The sequence below is a fragment of the Toxorhynchites rutilus genome, chromosome 2 (assembly GCF_029784135.1).
Source record: "Toxorhynchites rutilus septentrionalis strain SRP chromosome 2, ASM2978413v1, whole genome shotgun sequence".
Classification (NCBI taxonomy): domain Eukaryota; kingdom Metazoa; phylum Arthropoda; class Insecta; order Diptera; family Culicidae; genus Toxorhynchites; species Toxorhynchites rutilus.
Genome location: NC_073745.1, coordinates 79,369,502 through 79,385,380, shown reverse-complemented (window position 1 = coordinate 79,385,380; position 15,879 = coordinate 79,369,502). Strand labels below are relative to the sequence as shown.

The 15,879-nt window shown below is 40.2% G+C and overlaps 2 protein-coding genes and 1 non-coding gene across 3 annotated transcripts; 2 read left to right on the top strand and 1 right to left on the bottom strand.

Moving 5' to 3' along the window:
- Positions 1-352: 352 nt before the first annotated feature.
- LOC129765863 (uncharacterized) lies at positions 353-2,305 on the top strand. The gene has a single exon (XM_055766300.1). It carries the CDS (start codon positions 353-355, stop codon positions 2,303-2,305), a length of 1,953 nt encoding a protein of 650 aa, XP_055622275.1.
- Positions 2,306-2,325: 20 nt separating this feature from the next.
- LOC129765861 (uncharacterized) lies at positions 2,326-4,107 on the top strand. Its single transcript, XM_055766299.1, has one exon. It carries the CDS (start codon positions 2,326-2,328, stop codon positions 4,105-4,107), a length of 1,782 nt encoding a protein of 593 aa, XP_055622274.1.
- Positions 4,108-13,523: 9,416 nt separating this feature from the next.
- Positions 13,524-13,596, bottom strand: Trnak-uuu (transfer RNA lysine (anticodon UUU)). The gene has a single exon. It is a non-coding gene; the product is annotated as a tRNA-Lys (tRNA).
- Between the last annotated feature and the right edge of the window lie 2,283 nt (positions 13,597-15,879).

The window sequence follows — 15,879 nt, the reverse complement described above, 5'->3', positions numbered from 1 at the left end:
TGCAACGTCAAATGGACAATGTGTAGCTTGTCCAGGGAATCACTTATTGTATCAATGTCCAAAATTCAATTCAATGTCAGTGTCATCACGTGATAAGCTGCTTCGTTCTCTGTCTTTATGTCGTAATTGCTTCCGACGTGGACATCAAGCAGCTGACTGTAATTCGCGATACGTGTGCAGGAATTGCAAGGCGAAACATCATACCTTAGTGTGTTTTCGACCAGAAGGAGTTCAACCAACCAAGCGTGCACCGGAGATAAGGGTTTCCTCACCTGGTAATAGCAAAAGTCAGCTTACGATTCCGGTAGATTGCCCAGCAAGCACATCGACTACCACCCCTGTCTCGTCAAATATGGCATCCAAAAGTACATCCTCGGTGTTACTGGAAACAGCGGTAGTTCTTGTTGAAGACGATCATGGGCTTGCGTACCCTGCAAGGGCTCTACTTGATTCTGGATCAGAGTGTAATTTCATGTCGGAAAGTTTTTCACAATTCTTGAGGATCAAACGAAATCGGGCAGAGGTTGCCGTATCAGGTGTCGGGCAGGTCAATACGAGAGTAAGGCATACAGTGAATGCGGTGGTCAGATCCAGAGTGGGTGGCTATAAATGTGTATTGGAGTTCTTATTGCTTCCTAAAGTCACTGGAAATTTACCATCTATCAGTATCGACACAACAAAATGGAAAATACCACAGGGTGTAAAATTAGCCGATCCAGCGTTCGATACCTCAAATTCCGTTGACTTGATCCTGGGTATCCAGCACTTTTTCACATTCTTCAAACCAGGGAGAGAAATCCATCTAGGGGATGGTCTTCCCAAATTATCGGAATCGGTGTTTGGATGGGTAGTGGCTGGAACCGTGACCGCATCTATCCTTTCATCGTACCATTGCAACGTTGCTTCTACGGTGAATTTGGAGGAATTGTTGGCAAGGTTTTGGTCTTGTGAGGAAGTCGACACTGCAAATAATTATTCTCCGGAGGAAGCTCGCTGTGAAGAACAGTTTATTCGTTCTGTTAGAAGAGGTTCGGACGGAAGATATAAGGTCTCTCTTCCGAAGAACGAAGATGTCATTGAGAAAATGGGCGAGTCAAGAGACATCGCACTACGACGATTCCAAGGATTGGAACGCAGACTTCTGGAGGATCCAGAACTGCGTTGCCAATATATTCAATTTATGGGGGACTACCTGCGCCTCGGGCACATGCGCAAGGTACGCGTAACTCAAGAGGATTCGGTCAAACGATGTTACCTCCCCCACCATCCAGTTTTGAAAGAAAGTAGTACGACAACAAAACTAAGAGTGGTGTTTGATGCTTCATGTAAGACATCTAGCGGAATTTCCCTGAACGACTCATTATTGGCAGGGCCGGTAATTCAAGAAGATCTTCGTTCAATCATCCTACGTTGTCGCGCAAGACAGATAATGATTGTAGCGGACGTTGAGAAGATGTTTCGTCAAATTAAGATGGACGAAAATGATATACCCCTACAGAGCATCCTATGGCGAACCAATGAGCAAGTCAATTATCCACAAGCAGCTGAGGCATTGATTAACGATGTGTATATGGATGATGTTTTGACCGGTACAAATGGCGTGAATGAAGCAGTAGAGCTGAGGGTTCAACTTGATTCATTGATGAGAAGCGGAGGATTCAGGTTACGGAAATGGGTTTCTAACTGCAAGGAGGTATTACAAGATGTACCGGAGGAGGATTTAGGTTTGGGAAGACAAGGTCAAGTAGAACTCGATCCAGATCCAGCAGTGAGAACATTGGGATTGACATGGTTGCCGAAAACTGATGTTCTGAAGCTACAGTTCTCAATACCAGAGATACATCCAAACGATAAATGGTCAAAACGAAAGGTTCTATCAATTATTGCAGGACTGTTCGATCCGCTAGGGCTGGTCGGAGCACTCATCACTGTAGGAAAACTTTTCATGCAACGACTGTGGAAATTTGAAGATGAAAGGGGGAGTGCAAGCAAGGATTGGCAAGAATTCCATAGACAACTTCCTATTTTGAATAGCATAACTATTGAACGTTGTGTTTTGGTCCCTAATCCAATCATCATTCAGCTTCACGTCTTTTCAGATGCTTCGGAGAAGGCATATGGTGCCTGTGCATACCTTAAAAGTTGCAATTCACATGGCGCAACTAAAATAATATTGCTTTCGTCGAAATCAAAGGTAGCACCGTTGAAAACTCAATCCATTCCACGACTAGAATTGTGTGGAGCAGCTGTCAAACTTAGCCCAGCGGTATACTACTGGACTGACTCAACGTGCGTTTTACAGTGAATAAGGGCAACTCCGTCTACATGGACAATTTTGTAGCCAACCGAGTAGCGAAAATCCAACAGATTGCTGAAAATCATCCTTGGAATCATGTTCCTGGATGCCAAAACCCCGCCGATCTCATTTCAAGAGGTGTACTTCCCGAAGGCATAATCAGCAACAATCTATGGTGGGAAGGACCATCTTGGTTATGGAAAGAGCAACGGCATTGGCCAGATCAACCTGTCCCAGCAGACACCACAGAAGCAGAGGGAGAATTTCGCCGATCAGCAGCTAATTACGCCACTGTGCAGCAAGATGGATTTACGGATTGGTATCTCAGCAAGTTTTCGACGTTTACTGATCTGATCAGACGTACCGCTTACTGGCTCCGATTGCTGGAAATTTTGAGACAGCACAGGAGAGACGAATTATCACAAGATTTTCTTAATACTACGGAATTGACTGATGCGGAGTATGCTATAATACGATGCGTGCAGAAGAAAGAGTTTGAAAGAGAGTGGAAGGCATTATCCAAGGGTGAAACTGTTGCCAAGGGCTCCAAAATTCGTTGGTTCAATCCAACACTATCTCCAGAAAATTTAATTCGAGTGGGGGGTCGATTAGAGTATTCGTCAGAACCTATAAGTAAGAAACATCCAATTATTCTCCCAGCTCTGCATCCTCTTACTAAGATGATCTTCGAGCACTACCACAAGCAATTGCTGCATGCAGCTCCCCAGCTACTTTTAGCAACAGTGAGACAGCGGTATTGGCCTTTAGGAGGACGCAATTTAGCCCGCGAGGTGTACCACAATTGCAATCGTTGTGCTCGTTTGAAACCGAAGCAAATTCAGCAATTCATGGCAGATTTACCAGCAGCGCGTGTTAACGTGGCGAGACCCTTTCTTAAGACTGGTGTCGATTACTTTGGTCCTATTTTAATTTGCCATGCACCACGTCGACCTGCCTCTAAGGCATATGTAGCCGTATTTGTCTGTATGTGCACAAAGGCGGTACACCTAGAAATAGTAACTGACCTTTCAACTGAACGTTTTATCCAGGCTTTGCGCAGATTTATCGGAAGAAGGGGGAAATGTTCGGATATTTTTTCGGACAATGGTACCAATTTCGTTGGAGCCCACAACCAACTAAAGGATTTATCCAAGTTTCTCAAAAATGAAGAGTATAGAGAGAAAATAACCAGAGAATGCGCCAACGAAGGAATACAGTGGCACTTCAATCCGCCTAGCGCCCCACATTTTAGAGGTTTGTGGGAGGCAGCGGTAAAATCGGCAAAAATCCATCTCATGAAAGTTGTAGGCGATACGGTGTTGTCCTTCGAGGATATGAGCACGTTGCTAGTTCAGGTTGAAGGTTGTATGAACTCGAGACCTTTGATCTCAATGTCCGATGACCCAAATGAACTAGAGCCTCTCACTCCAGGACATTTTTTAATAGGAACGACTATGCATCAACTACCGGATATGAATGTCAGCGAGATTCCTATGAACCGACTCAAACAATGGCAAGCCACCCAGAGGATATTGCAGTGTTTCTGGAAGAGATGGAGATCGGAGTATTTGACACATTTGCAGAAGCGTACAAAAAGGTGTCAACCACCAATTCCCATTGCTGTAGGACAACTAGTTATCGTACGCGATGAAAACTTACCACCAACTCGATGGAAAATGAGTCGCATTATCCAATTACATCCTGGTATGGACAGAGTAGTTACTTTGAAAACAGCTACCGGCCACATGAAAAGACCAGTTGAAAAAATATGTTTGTTGCCTACAGCCAGCCAACCTCACGATACTGAATAAAAATGCGGTCAATCCAGTTTTGCGAGAGAATTTTATTTTTAGAAATGGATCATTTCAGCGCGGGCCAGAATGTTGGATACAAGTTATGGAAACTGTTATTACACTTCGATCAACCCCCCGATGTAATACAATTTTGCGGCATGGGCCCAAATTCATACAATTGATCAAACCCACCAATACAAGAAATTTGAAAATACTATACAAAGAAAGGAAAGGATTAGGGAAACAATATAGGGCTATTGAAAAAGTATTGAAACCTTTGCAAAATAGAGATTAGAAGAAAGATCAGGGACAGTTGGATAGCAGTTCTGAAAGAAAACCCATCACCAAGAAAGAAGATTGAGAATTTAAAATATTATTATGTTATACCAAATTGTTGTAAATAAATTGTGAAATTGTAGACATTGTGAGATAGTAGTGAGAATAAATTAAATTGTGTAATTGGATTTTCAATTAACCGAGTGTTGCACAAAATTTGTTTTCCAAACCCGAGAGAAGCAACCAAGGAAAGAACCACCCGGAGGGCAAGGGTCCATATTCCAAGAAAACACGTATTTTACAAATTTTACCGATTTTACCAATTTTACAAATTTTACGAATTTTACGAATTTTACGATTTTTTTTAATTTTACGAATTTTCCGAATATCACAAATTTCACGAGTTTCAATAATTTTAGGAATTTTAAAAGTTTTACGTATTTTACAAATTTTACAAATTTTACCGATTTTACCAATTTTACAAATTTTACCAATTTTACCAATTTTACGAATTTCACGAATTTTACGTATTTTACAAATTTTACCGATTTTACCAATTTTACCAATTTTACAAATTTTACCAATTTTACCAATTTTACAAATTTTACAAATTTTACGAATATTAGAAATTTTACAAATTTTACAAATTTTAGAAATTTTACAAATTTTTCGAATTTTACGATTTTTATGAACTTTACTAATTTTACGAATTTTTGGATTTCTACGAATATCATAAATTTAACTAATTTTATGAATTTCATAAATTTTATGAATTTTATGAATTTTATGAATTTTATGAATTTTATGAATTTTATGAATTTTATGAATTTTATGAATTTTATGAATTTTATGAATTTTATGAATTTTATGAATTTTATGAATTTTATGAATTTTATGAATTTTATGGATTTTATGAATTTTATGAATTTTATTATATATATATAGGTTGTGCAGTCCACTGATGATTCAACAAGAGCCATAGGTTGTACCGCTCATGACAACTCTACACGAACTGATGATTGCGCCGGCTAGTGACCATTCTATCCTGGATTCCTCGAGTCGAGAAAGACGCACCACGCTAGATATGGGGTACATACTAGGGAGCGTTGCTGATTAACGGTCAGCTGCATCCCAATAGGAAGTATCCCGTGTCGGGCACACGTACAGAGCATTGGAGACAGCAACATCCCAATTACGAAAACACTTGTAATACTAACCTCGAGCCAACCGCGAGTAATCGGTTACATATTACTAACATAGATAATAAGAAAAATTTTATTGAACTCCCGGCCCCGTGAGGCTAACGCCATATGAGCCTTGATAAAAATATATATTTTGGAAAAAAAAATTAATTTTATGAATTTTATGAATTTTATGAATTTTATGAATTTGAAATTACAAATTATATGAATTTTACGAATTTTATAAACTGAACGAATTTACGAATTTCACGAATTTTACGAATTTTTCGATTTTTTCAATTCTCAATTCTGCCATACAAATGAAACTCAAATTTCTGCATTACTCGAGAATGAATCAAGCAAATGGAACCAAATTTTGCATGTGGAGGTTTTAGGGTGTAATAAATGTTTCTACGGTAGTTAAATACTCCTCCCCTTTAGGAGGTGCTGCCATACAAATGAAACACAAATTTCTGCATTACGCGAGAATGAATCAAGCAAATGAAACCAAATAAGGCATATTGAGGTTTTAGAATGTAATAAATGTTTTTATGGTGGTTAGACCCTCCATCCCCCTCTCTAAGGGGAAGCTGTCATACAAAATTAAACGGGGTCGATTAGAAGATCAAACAATGAACAGTTCTGCAATTGGACCCATGAACTTGCTCATAGTAAGAAAACGTGAATGTTTGAAGGTGTTGATAACAAAAAACCAATTTGGGCGGTACGAAGTTTGCCGGGTCAGCTAGTTACCTAACAAAGTTTTATAAAGTTAGATGAAATAGATGGTAAGTTTGTAGTTCATAAATTGAGCTATCATTTGGTGCAAAAATATCACCATATGTCCAAAACATGAAAAATCATAAAAGTTGCTGTTCGAATTTTTGAACCAGCTAGTCGTTAATGGGTTAACCCTCTACAGCCCAAGCCCGCCTTTAGATGGGCTTCACGGATTCTCTTTCCAAATTATTCAGACATTATTTTCAATGTTCACCGCCACTAGAACGTCTTTAGAATATTTTCATCTATCACACAAACACATTGTTTTTATGCTGGCAGCTTTCTGCTAGGAGTATTTTATGTAGAAAGTTGGAAATTCGAGTAGGTGGAGTAGGTTTTTTTAGATAAATAAAAAACTTGGGCGGTAGAGGGTTAAGAGAAATGATAAACATTATCATTGGTTATGATGTTAAAAATGTAAGAATATTGGGTATATTCTTCGATATTAGGCTATGATGAGGCAATTTAAATTTCAAATAATCAAGTTCTAGCTACACGCCATCGGTTATCATCTTAACTAGATCGGAAACCAGAAAATTAAAAGGCATGCCACATTCATTCAAACCGCCAACTGTAGCCGAAAGCCCGTTCACGCTAGCTGCCTTAAAGCATTCACACTCTCGCTCGGTCGAATCAATAAATCATAATGCAAGCAGAAAGCATTCATACAAAGATATTTCATTTTTTAAGAATCACTTACTCCTCTGCTTTGCAACAATGGCGCGGCCACCAGGGAGTGAGTGGGGTGGGAATGAGAGTCACATGGAGAGATTTGCCGCAGACACAGCGCAAAAACCATGGCCAAGGATGTTGATGACAACATGTATATATGAGTAGCGCCGCTGGGGGTTGGGTAGAGAACCATGATGTTGCAACAGCAGAAGGTTTTTCCACATTCATTGCCAAAGATTTTCCAACCGAGAAGCGTGCACACAATTCATAGTCAAACGTTGGTTCGGTGTACGCTTTCCACCCCCACCCCAACACATCTATCCCCCATTTTTTTCGCTCACTCCACTACACATTTTCATCTCCCATAAGACATATTCAGACATACGATGCATACTTTCATTTCCACTAATTTCTTAGTTCGCAAAGATTCGCTTCCTTCGACTCATCGTCGTTTCTGTTTCTTCAGGTTCCTTTTTTTCTCTCTCTCCTTCACCCACCCACACACTCACTCCAACTCCTGGCGCTGTTTGTGCCGATATGGGAGAAGACGTTTTTTCCTCAAGTAGGCTTAAGCACAACAAAGCGGCCTGTTTTTCTTCTTATCCGACTTTTTCTTCAGTTTGCACCACGCGGCAGCCGGAACAGCATTTTCCACTGGGGCATAAATATGCGATAAATGGAAATAAATGAATCGAACGTTCATAAATTCATATGAGTGAGAGGATGTTTTCCCATCTCCTCCGATTCCGCGGCGCGCTACTTGCTTTTCCACTTACACCGAGAGATGTCTCCGTGCTCTTGTTGACTGCAGTAATATCAGCTGCCGCATTCATTCATCGGAGAGGTAAGGCAAATGTATTGAATTTTTTGGTTGCTACAAATCCTGGGTAGAGAACATTTCGAGAATTAAAACACTTTTTTCATCAACGCAAAATCTCCTCTCCATTCATGCTATAAACTCTACAAGAGAATCTTGAACAAAGCCAAACGAATTTTGGCAAAAATTTGGAAGTCAAACCTGAGTAGCCCCAAACCCCCAATGGAACCGGCCATTGGGAATCCTGGAATGGGGGGAAGCAGTAAAATGCCCTCTAGCGTAAACATTGGTGACGATGTCAATTAGAAGACGACATTTCCACCCAAATGAATAAAACTGTGAACGAGAAAATAAGAGAGCAAAATACCAGAAATTAAAAATAAAACCACCAAACGTCAGCCGCTCCTTCCTGTTTTAGCCGAGCTAATTTGCTAATGAGCATTCTTCTATTCTTCCGGACTTTTCCGCCCCTTCCACACCCCAAACCCCCAAAAGGGGTTTACGAAATGCATTCTCCGGCTGCACTTGAGAACAAGCAAACTGAGACCTCGAACTGCCACCCGAGCGCTGTTGTATTAAGGGCATAATGCGGAAAAGCAGTCTGCAAATCTCTTACATTTTTATTGGCAAATGGAAATAAAAACGCCTAAAAGAGTCCTTCCGGCTCGTACTGCGTCGTGTCCTTCTGCCACTCCTGTGGGTGGTTGGGGGAGGTTATGCCCAAGCGACGACGATATGTTCTTGAATGGCGAGTCGGTTCGCAAGCATTGCGAGCAAGAGCTGGATCCCCACCAAAGACGACAAGAGTCCTTCACGATTGCTACATTTCTCTGGCAGTGCATCGCACAGAACCTGCCGCTGTGTGACACGGAGCAGCCAACGATGCTGATGCTTAGTCAGGCCTTACATTGGTCCTTTTCCTCGGTCATATGCACATTCGGGTAGAACCGAATTTTTTGGTCGCTAGATGGGACGAAAAAGGCGGAAAGATGTATGCAAAATTTGGTGGAGTTGTAACCAAATATAAGCATACACAATTTTCGAGATGAGTTGTTGTTTTTCGGAAAGGCAGTGCCGAGAAGGCGAAACAGTAAGGATTCACGTAGCATATGCGATGAAAATTGCAGCCGATGGAGCTAATTATTCCGTTGTTACTCCCTCTTTCTCGATGACGTCCGACCGTAAAGTAGGATGAATGGAGTTGAAGTTGTTGAATAGTATTCTTAAGGGTGTTGTATGAGATTTGGGATTCTGTGGAACGATTTCTGCTATGCATACAAGTTTGGCATTGTGTATTGTTTGGAAAAAATAAGCGGCGGTGATTTGAGTGTTGTTTGTGGTTTCGTTCGTTTGAGGGGATAATTTTGGTGTTTCTAGAATTTTTTTTAATTTAATGAACAGGTCAGGTTTTTGTGATCGTTTAGTTAGCGTCACAAAATTATGCCGGGAACTTTGAGTTCGATTCCTAACTAACCGGATGAAGAGAATTATGGTTGGCATTAGGAAACATTTGAAAGAAAGAAATGAGGACCATCGAGAATACTTCGAAATACTAGGTAAGTCCTAGACACGACACGTATTGGTAACGTAGGACTTCGGAATTATCGACGACAAGAACAAATATTATAGAAACCGACTTAAAATTCGTTGCACTTCGACACCACTTTCAACCTGGAAACAATGATGGTTTCGAAAAAAATATATATCGCCATATTGTTGCGGCGGCCATTTTGAATTTGCATTCCTCATGTATAAGCGAGTTCTACTAGTCAACTCCTTTCATTTGATACCCAAATTGATGAAGTTTTGAGAAAATATATTATCCGCCATTTTGTGGTGACGGTCATTTTGGTTTACGACTTTGTTTGTCACTCTTCAATTATCAACAGTGGCAAACAATGTCTTAAAAAACATCGAACAAGGAAAACAATTGATTAAAATTGTTATCGTATTTTCAGTGGTACAGATCATGGTACATATTTGTAAAAAAAGCATACGAGGTATGGCTATTGAATAACTAGACTGCGCGCCTGGAGGGCGCCCTAGAGGGGTGGGGGGAAAAACGAATAGTGCGTTCGGTAGCTTGAAGTGTCTGCTATAAACGAGTTAAGTTAAAGAGTTTCAGCACTGCTTCGAACAATGGAAAAAACGAATGGAAAGGTGAGGGATTGTGTCACATTTACCCGAAACCCACTCACATGACAGTTACCCGAAAGACATGCACCCGAATTCCACTCGCCCGAATGTAACAAATACCCGAAAGCGACAGCTACCCGAATGTAACATCTACCCGGATTGACCCTTCCCCGAATGCGACATTTACCCGAATGCAACAATTACCCGAATGTAACTTTTACCCGAATGTAACATTTACGCGAATGCGACAGTCACCCTAATGTAACAATTACCCGAATGTAACAACTATCCGAAAGCGACACTTACCCAAAAGAAGGATATATTCAAATAATACACAAATTTTGCTATATTTGTATTTGTATTTGTATGTTTAATTCTGATCAGTATTATTTAAAGATCATATTTGTCTCATCTGCGATCTGGCGTAGCGGTAGCATCCATACCTCTCATGCTAAGGGTCACGAGTTCAATTCTCACTCCCGACATTCTTCCGAAATGGAAGGTATAAGTGACGAACCAGCTAAATGTGTTTAAAGTCACTATAATACAGAAATTAAAAAAAAATTGTCTCATACTTTCATTTCCATTCAAAAAGTATTTTTCGTGGGAAGTACAATTCGAGAAATACTGGCATTGGATAAAATCCTTTTAAAAATAATGAAAAGTGAAAGAATGCAGTTTTATAACGTATTATTAAGTCCATCCATTCTTATGGATGACGTAGCCCGTTTACGAGCGTCGGACGCCATACGTTTATCTGGTGCATCACGTTTGCAACCAGGCAATCAAAATGCATGACATGCACAATTAACCGGGCAAACGTAATGCACCAGGTAAACGCATGCAGTCCGACGCTCGCTAACGCTCGGTCGAACCTGACTAAAGGATCGTCTCTTATGTTTCAAACAAACCGGGCAATCGGTGGAACACAGGTTTGCATGCGAGAAGCCGCCGCTTCCGACGGCGGGTCGGCGGCCTACTCGGATTGCGCCACCTCGGCGGCTTGGTGCCGCCTCGATTCCTTATCCTCGTTAAATGGGGACTTCGCCCCCATTACATTGATCTCAAAATAAATTTCATCACGAAATAATAAACTCATGATAAAAATTGCGCTGCGGCGGCAAATACGTAAGTACCATTTTTTCTTATCTATTCTATTCACATTTTCATTAAAAAAAAATTATGTTAAAGTTACCTGTTTAATTTTCGGAATATTTCATAACCCATGCTCATTTCTGAATGATCTCTTGGTCTTAAAGTGCAATACGGAAAGGAAAGAAGACAGCATGTCAATTGTGCCTACACTAATTTCTAAAAATGACACAGCGAAGTCTTCAACATCTTTTTTGAATTTCCTCATTACATTTTTTAAGTTTACTTCGTAACTTCCTAACAGCAGATTCGACAAAACTCATAAACTGATTTGTCGGAATTTTTCCTTCTTCATTCGGGTAAACATCCCATTCGGGTAAATGTCGCATTCTGGTAAACGTTGCATTCGGGTAAATGTTCATTCGGGTAAATGTCCATTCGGGTATGCGTTACATTCGGGTAAATGTGCTTCGGGTAAACGTGTTTCGGGTGAATGGAATTCGGGTGAATGGGACACAACCCCGTGAGGAGCCAAAGGGAGCATATTGAAGGGAAGCATATCGTTCTACCGTAATTTTTAAAATATAACCCTTTTTCGTAACCAGTCTCGTTATTTAATAGCCATACCTCGTAGATGAGAAAAGTTGTCAACCCTTTGAGTACAGATGAAGTATTCTAAGTATTCAAATAAATTTTTACGATTCAAAATCCACTTTGTGCTCTCTGATAGCGAGTAAATTGCTTCACAAATACGAAAGAATTGTTTTGACGTTTGGGTTGAAACAATTCCACAACACGATCGGATTTGAGTCGAATTGCAAAATGCACAAAAGTCGAATTCGATCGGATCTCGAAATCCTATCAGATTCCGGAATAAGTGCGGAATTGGTAACTGGCATCAATTTCTGTCTGTCTGTCTGTCTGATTCTTATGGACACGGAAATTACTGAACCGATCGACATGAAAATTGATATGTAGGGGTTTTTTTCTGGCCGGGGAAGGTTCTTATGATAGTTTGAGACCCCTCCCCCCTCGCTGAGGGGGAGCTGCCATACAAATTAAACACAAATTTCTGCATTACTCGGGAATTAATCAAGCAAATGAAACCAAATTAGCCATATTGAGGTTTTAGGGTGCAATAAATGTTTCTATGGTAGTTAGACTCTCCACCTCCCTTCTCTAAGGGGGGGCTGCCATACAAATGAAACACGAATTTCTGCATTACTCGGGAATTAATGAAGCAAATGAAACCAAATTTAGCATGTGGAGATTTTAGGGTGCAAAAAATGTTTTCACGGTGGTTAGATACTTCTCCTTCCTCTCTTAGGGGGGGCTGCCATACAAATGAAACATAAATTTCTGCATTACACGAGAGTTAATCAAGCAAATGAAACCAAATTAGGCATATTGAGGTTTTAGGGTGCAATAAATGTTTCTATGGTAGTTAGACTCTCCACCCCCCTCTCTAAGGGGGGGCTGCCATACAAATGAAACACAAATTCCTGCATTACTCGAAAATTAATCAAGAAAATGAAATCAAATCAGGCATATGGAGGCTTTAGAGTGTAATCAATGTTTCTATGGTGTTGTCCCTTTAGAACGGCTGGGGGATTTTTCGTCTAAGAGACCCTTCTGACTTGTATGATAGTCAAACATGTTCCTGACCTAGTCACTTAGAATACATTCATATCATATTGCTTGGTATAGGAACCTGAACCTAGTACCACTAAAATGATGCAAGTAATACTACGATGATAAGGCGAACGTTAGTGCTATTGAAGAAGAACATGGATAGAGTCATTTGATTGTCATTTTGTACACCGAGCAAGTGTGATTTGAAGTATTTCAATAATGGTTTAGACTGGGTTTAGACGAAGTGAGGTTACTTGCGAATGTCCGATGTAGCGGGCGCAGCGCCCTGTGTCTTTTACTAACATAAATAAATTCGTCTGTTTGTAAAACGAAAGACGGTTAAATTACTTGAATATTTTTTATACAAAAATACTAAAATAACGATTAAAAATAGGGTATAGGGGTTTCAATTTGTGGTTATATGAATTGTTGGAAGCCAAATTTAAGAAAAAAAAAATTCAGATTTTTTTCTGCATAGGGTCACCCTAATCGGTATTAAATATATAGTAATTGGTATCCCAGCGGTATCGTATATAGTTTACAACCTATTCTCATGCCTATCAAGTTTTTTTGTGCATAATTTCATCAAAATCGGTTGACCCGTTTTGGAGGAGTTCGGTAACAAACACCGTGACACGAGATTTTTATATTTATAGATGGTTATGATTTCATTATTTTTCCACATATCCTATAGTTACATTTAGGTGCCTATTCCGTCAAATTCCTTTCAAGAATCCTATTCAATTTGAAAGAGGAAAATGTCACCCATATCTGGGTGACGGGACGAAAAACATGTTAAGAACAAAAAAATCTGGTCTAGAAGTGTGACGTGACAAAAAAGAGCTAACCGCCCGAGTAGGGACTTGAACCCTAGACCGTTGGATTAAAAGTCCAACGCTCTACCGACTGAGCTACCCGGGCTACACAAAATAGCGGCTTCATAATTTAATTTTCATATTCAACACACCGTTTCGTAATGATACAAAAAAACCAAATCTGTAATTATGAAATCTTCCAGGTATTAGTTCGAATGGTAGATTTCATTTGAAATAAAATTCAATTATATTATCGATAAATTCTACAAGTTCAAACATGAATATGTGGATTCAAGCTCTTCACACCCGGAAAACCATATATGCGGGGGACTACGTATGTCGCGAGTTATAACGTCTTAGGTTACACCGACGGGGAACCGAATCCGTAGGAACCTAACGATGTTGTAACGCCGAGAATTAAGGCACCGCATTAGCGGTAGCGCACGGCATAAAAAAATCCCCCAGCCACATATACACACATCACACAATCGTTAATGATAATGCGTGCGTGGGTGCAAATTCGAGGGGTGGCTGTAAGGAGAAACCCTCCGAAAAACATTGAACATGCTTATCGTACCGTATGCAAATGAGGAACGATTCGGAAGGTTTTTTCCACTCTGTAATGTTTCGGTTCTGTCTTTCTTCTCGAGCAGTTTTTTTTCTTCTTTCATATGCTCATTCAATGCGGGGTAGTGGTCCTGTTTGACGAAAAGATATTCCACGGGTAGATTTTTTTATTTTTTTTTTGTTTGAGCTACAGAACAAAACAGAACGCTTGTATGAGCGCGTCCTATGTGTGTACGTATTCCAAATTTTCATATACAATTCTGGTCCATTCACGTCACATGTATGGAACGAAAGACGTCTTCTGTGTTTTTCCTCTTTTTTTTTTCTCTGGACCACTTTTTTCTCAGCATGATGCCACCACCATGGTTCACCGAGAGGGGGGGGGGGTGAAGGAAGATCAGTGGTAATGACGAAGCAATGATGTGGTTTCTGACGGAATTGCGGTACTCAATGGGGAGGAAGTATGTTTGTTCCAACACAATACATGCTGTAGATATGATAAATTTCGGATTAAGCCTCTTTTGTTTGAATTTTGGCAAATTCCTCCGCACCAAAAGTGCGTGCAAATCAAACTAATAATTCAGTAAACCCAGCAATTCGCTCAAGGGCACACATGCCACAGGTAATGTCACTCCACCCCCGTGTTCGCGCTCCGATTACAAATGTGGAAGCTAACAGGGAGTCGACAAAAATTGATTGTGTTGCGTTCGGTGACTTCGCGTATTTCCTCCAGCCGACCGAGAAGCGGTATGACACTCTCTCGCTTATTATTCATGAAATTTGCATAAAAATATTCGTGTGTGATGGGGATAAGAGTGATAATTAATGATGCTGTATGTGTGTTGTGTTGTTCCGCCGCGACTCTCTAGCTAACATATCCCGGCGAATATTCGTTCGCGGCGTGGAGTTGATGTTTCCAGACGCAATGCGAGCTGATATCGGTTGATTTGGGAATTCGGGTTGCGTTAAAATGTATATGATTATGTGATAATGGAAAGTGGGTAACATTACTCACTGTCGCTTTGCTCACATGTCAACCGGGGAGGAAGGTGCGCGTGGGTGTGTATGTTTTGAGACTACGTCGTGAAAGTCGAACGTTGGTGAGAACAGTTTGGCAAATAAAGGCGTTTGCGGAGGGATTATGGTTTCAAGGGTATATGTTAACAGACGGAAGCAGACGTTTGTGAGTATGTTTCCCGGGGCTCGATTATGGGGATTTGCAGCACTTCAGTGTCGATCGCATAATTTAAGACGCACATGTTTATGTATGCAGCTCAAATTATCCTACTCTGGAAAGTTGAAAATCGTTTTTTTTTGATGATGATGATGATGGTCCCGCCTCCTTTCCCTACAGAGGTTTGAGCAAGACGAGTTATCTAAAAAATAATTTATTCGTTTTTTCTCAACATTGAAATCAGTTTAGCAAAGATGAAAAACGAACTGATTTTATTTACAGATATAAGTTCAAAAAATTGCAATGTCAAAAGATAAGCCAATACTCAGTCATGTCCGCCACAGAGCCGATACGGTCCCGACGAGGCCCTTGCAGCCAAGTGGTCCACCAAAGCACAAGTCCAACCGCCAGCCTTGTTTTGGATTGACTATGAATACCCTCATTCAGAAAAATCGAGAAAATTTCCTTTACGAAAAAATCCTAGACCGGCACTTAAAAAACTTTCAATTTAATATCCTTTATATCTGTGTCTCGCGCGCGACTCTCGTACTTTTGTAGACTACTTTTATTTTTTTTTTAACTAATACAACTATAAGAACGACAAAATAAAAATAAAAATAGTCCATCATCACCAAGATCATGACAGAC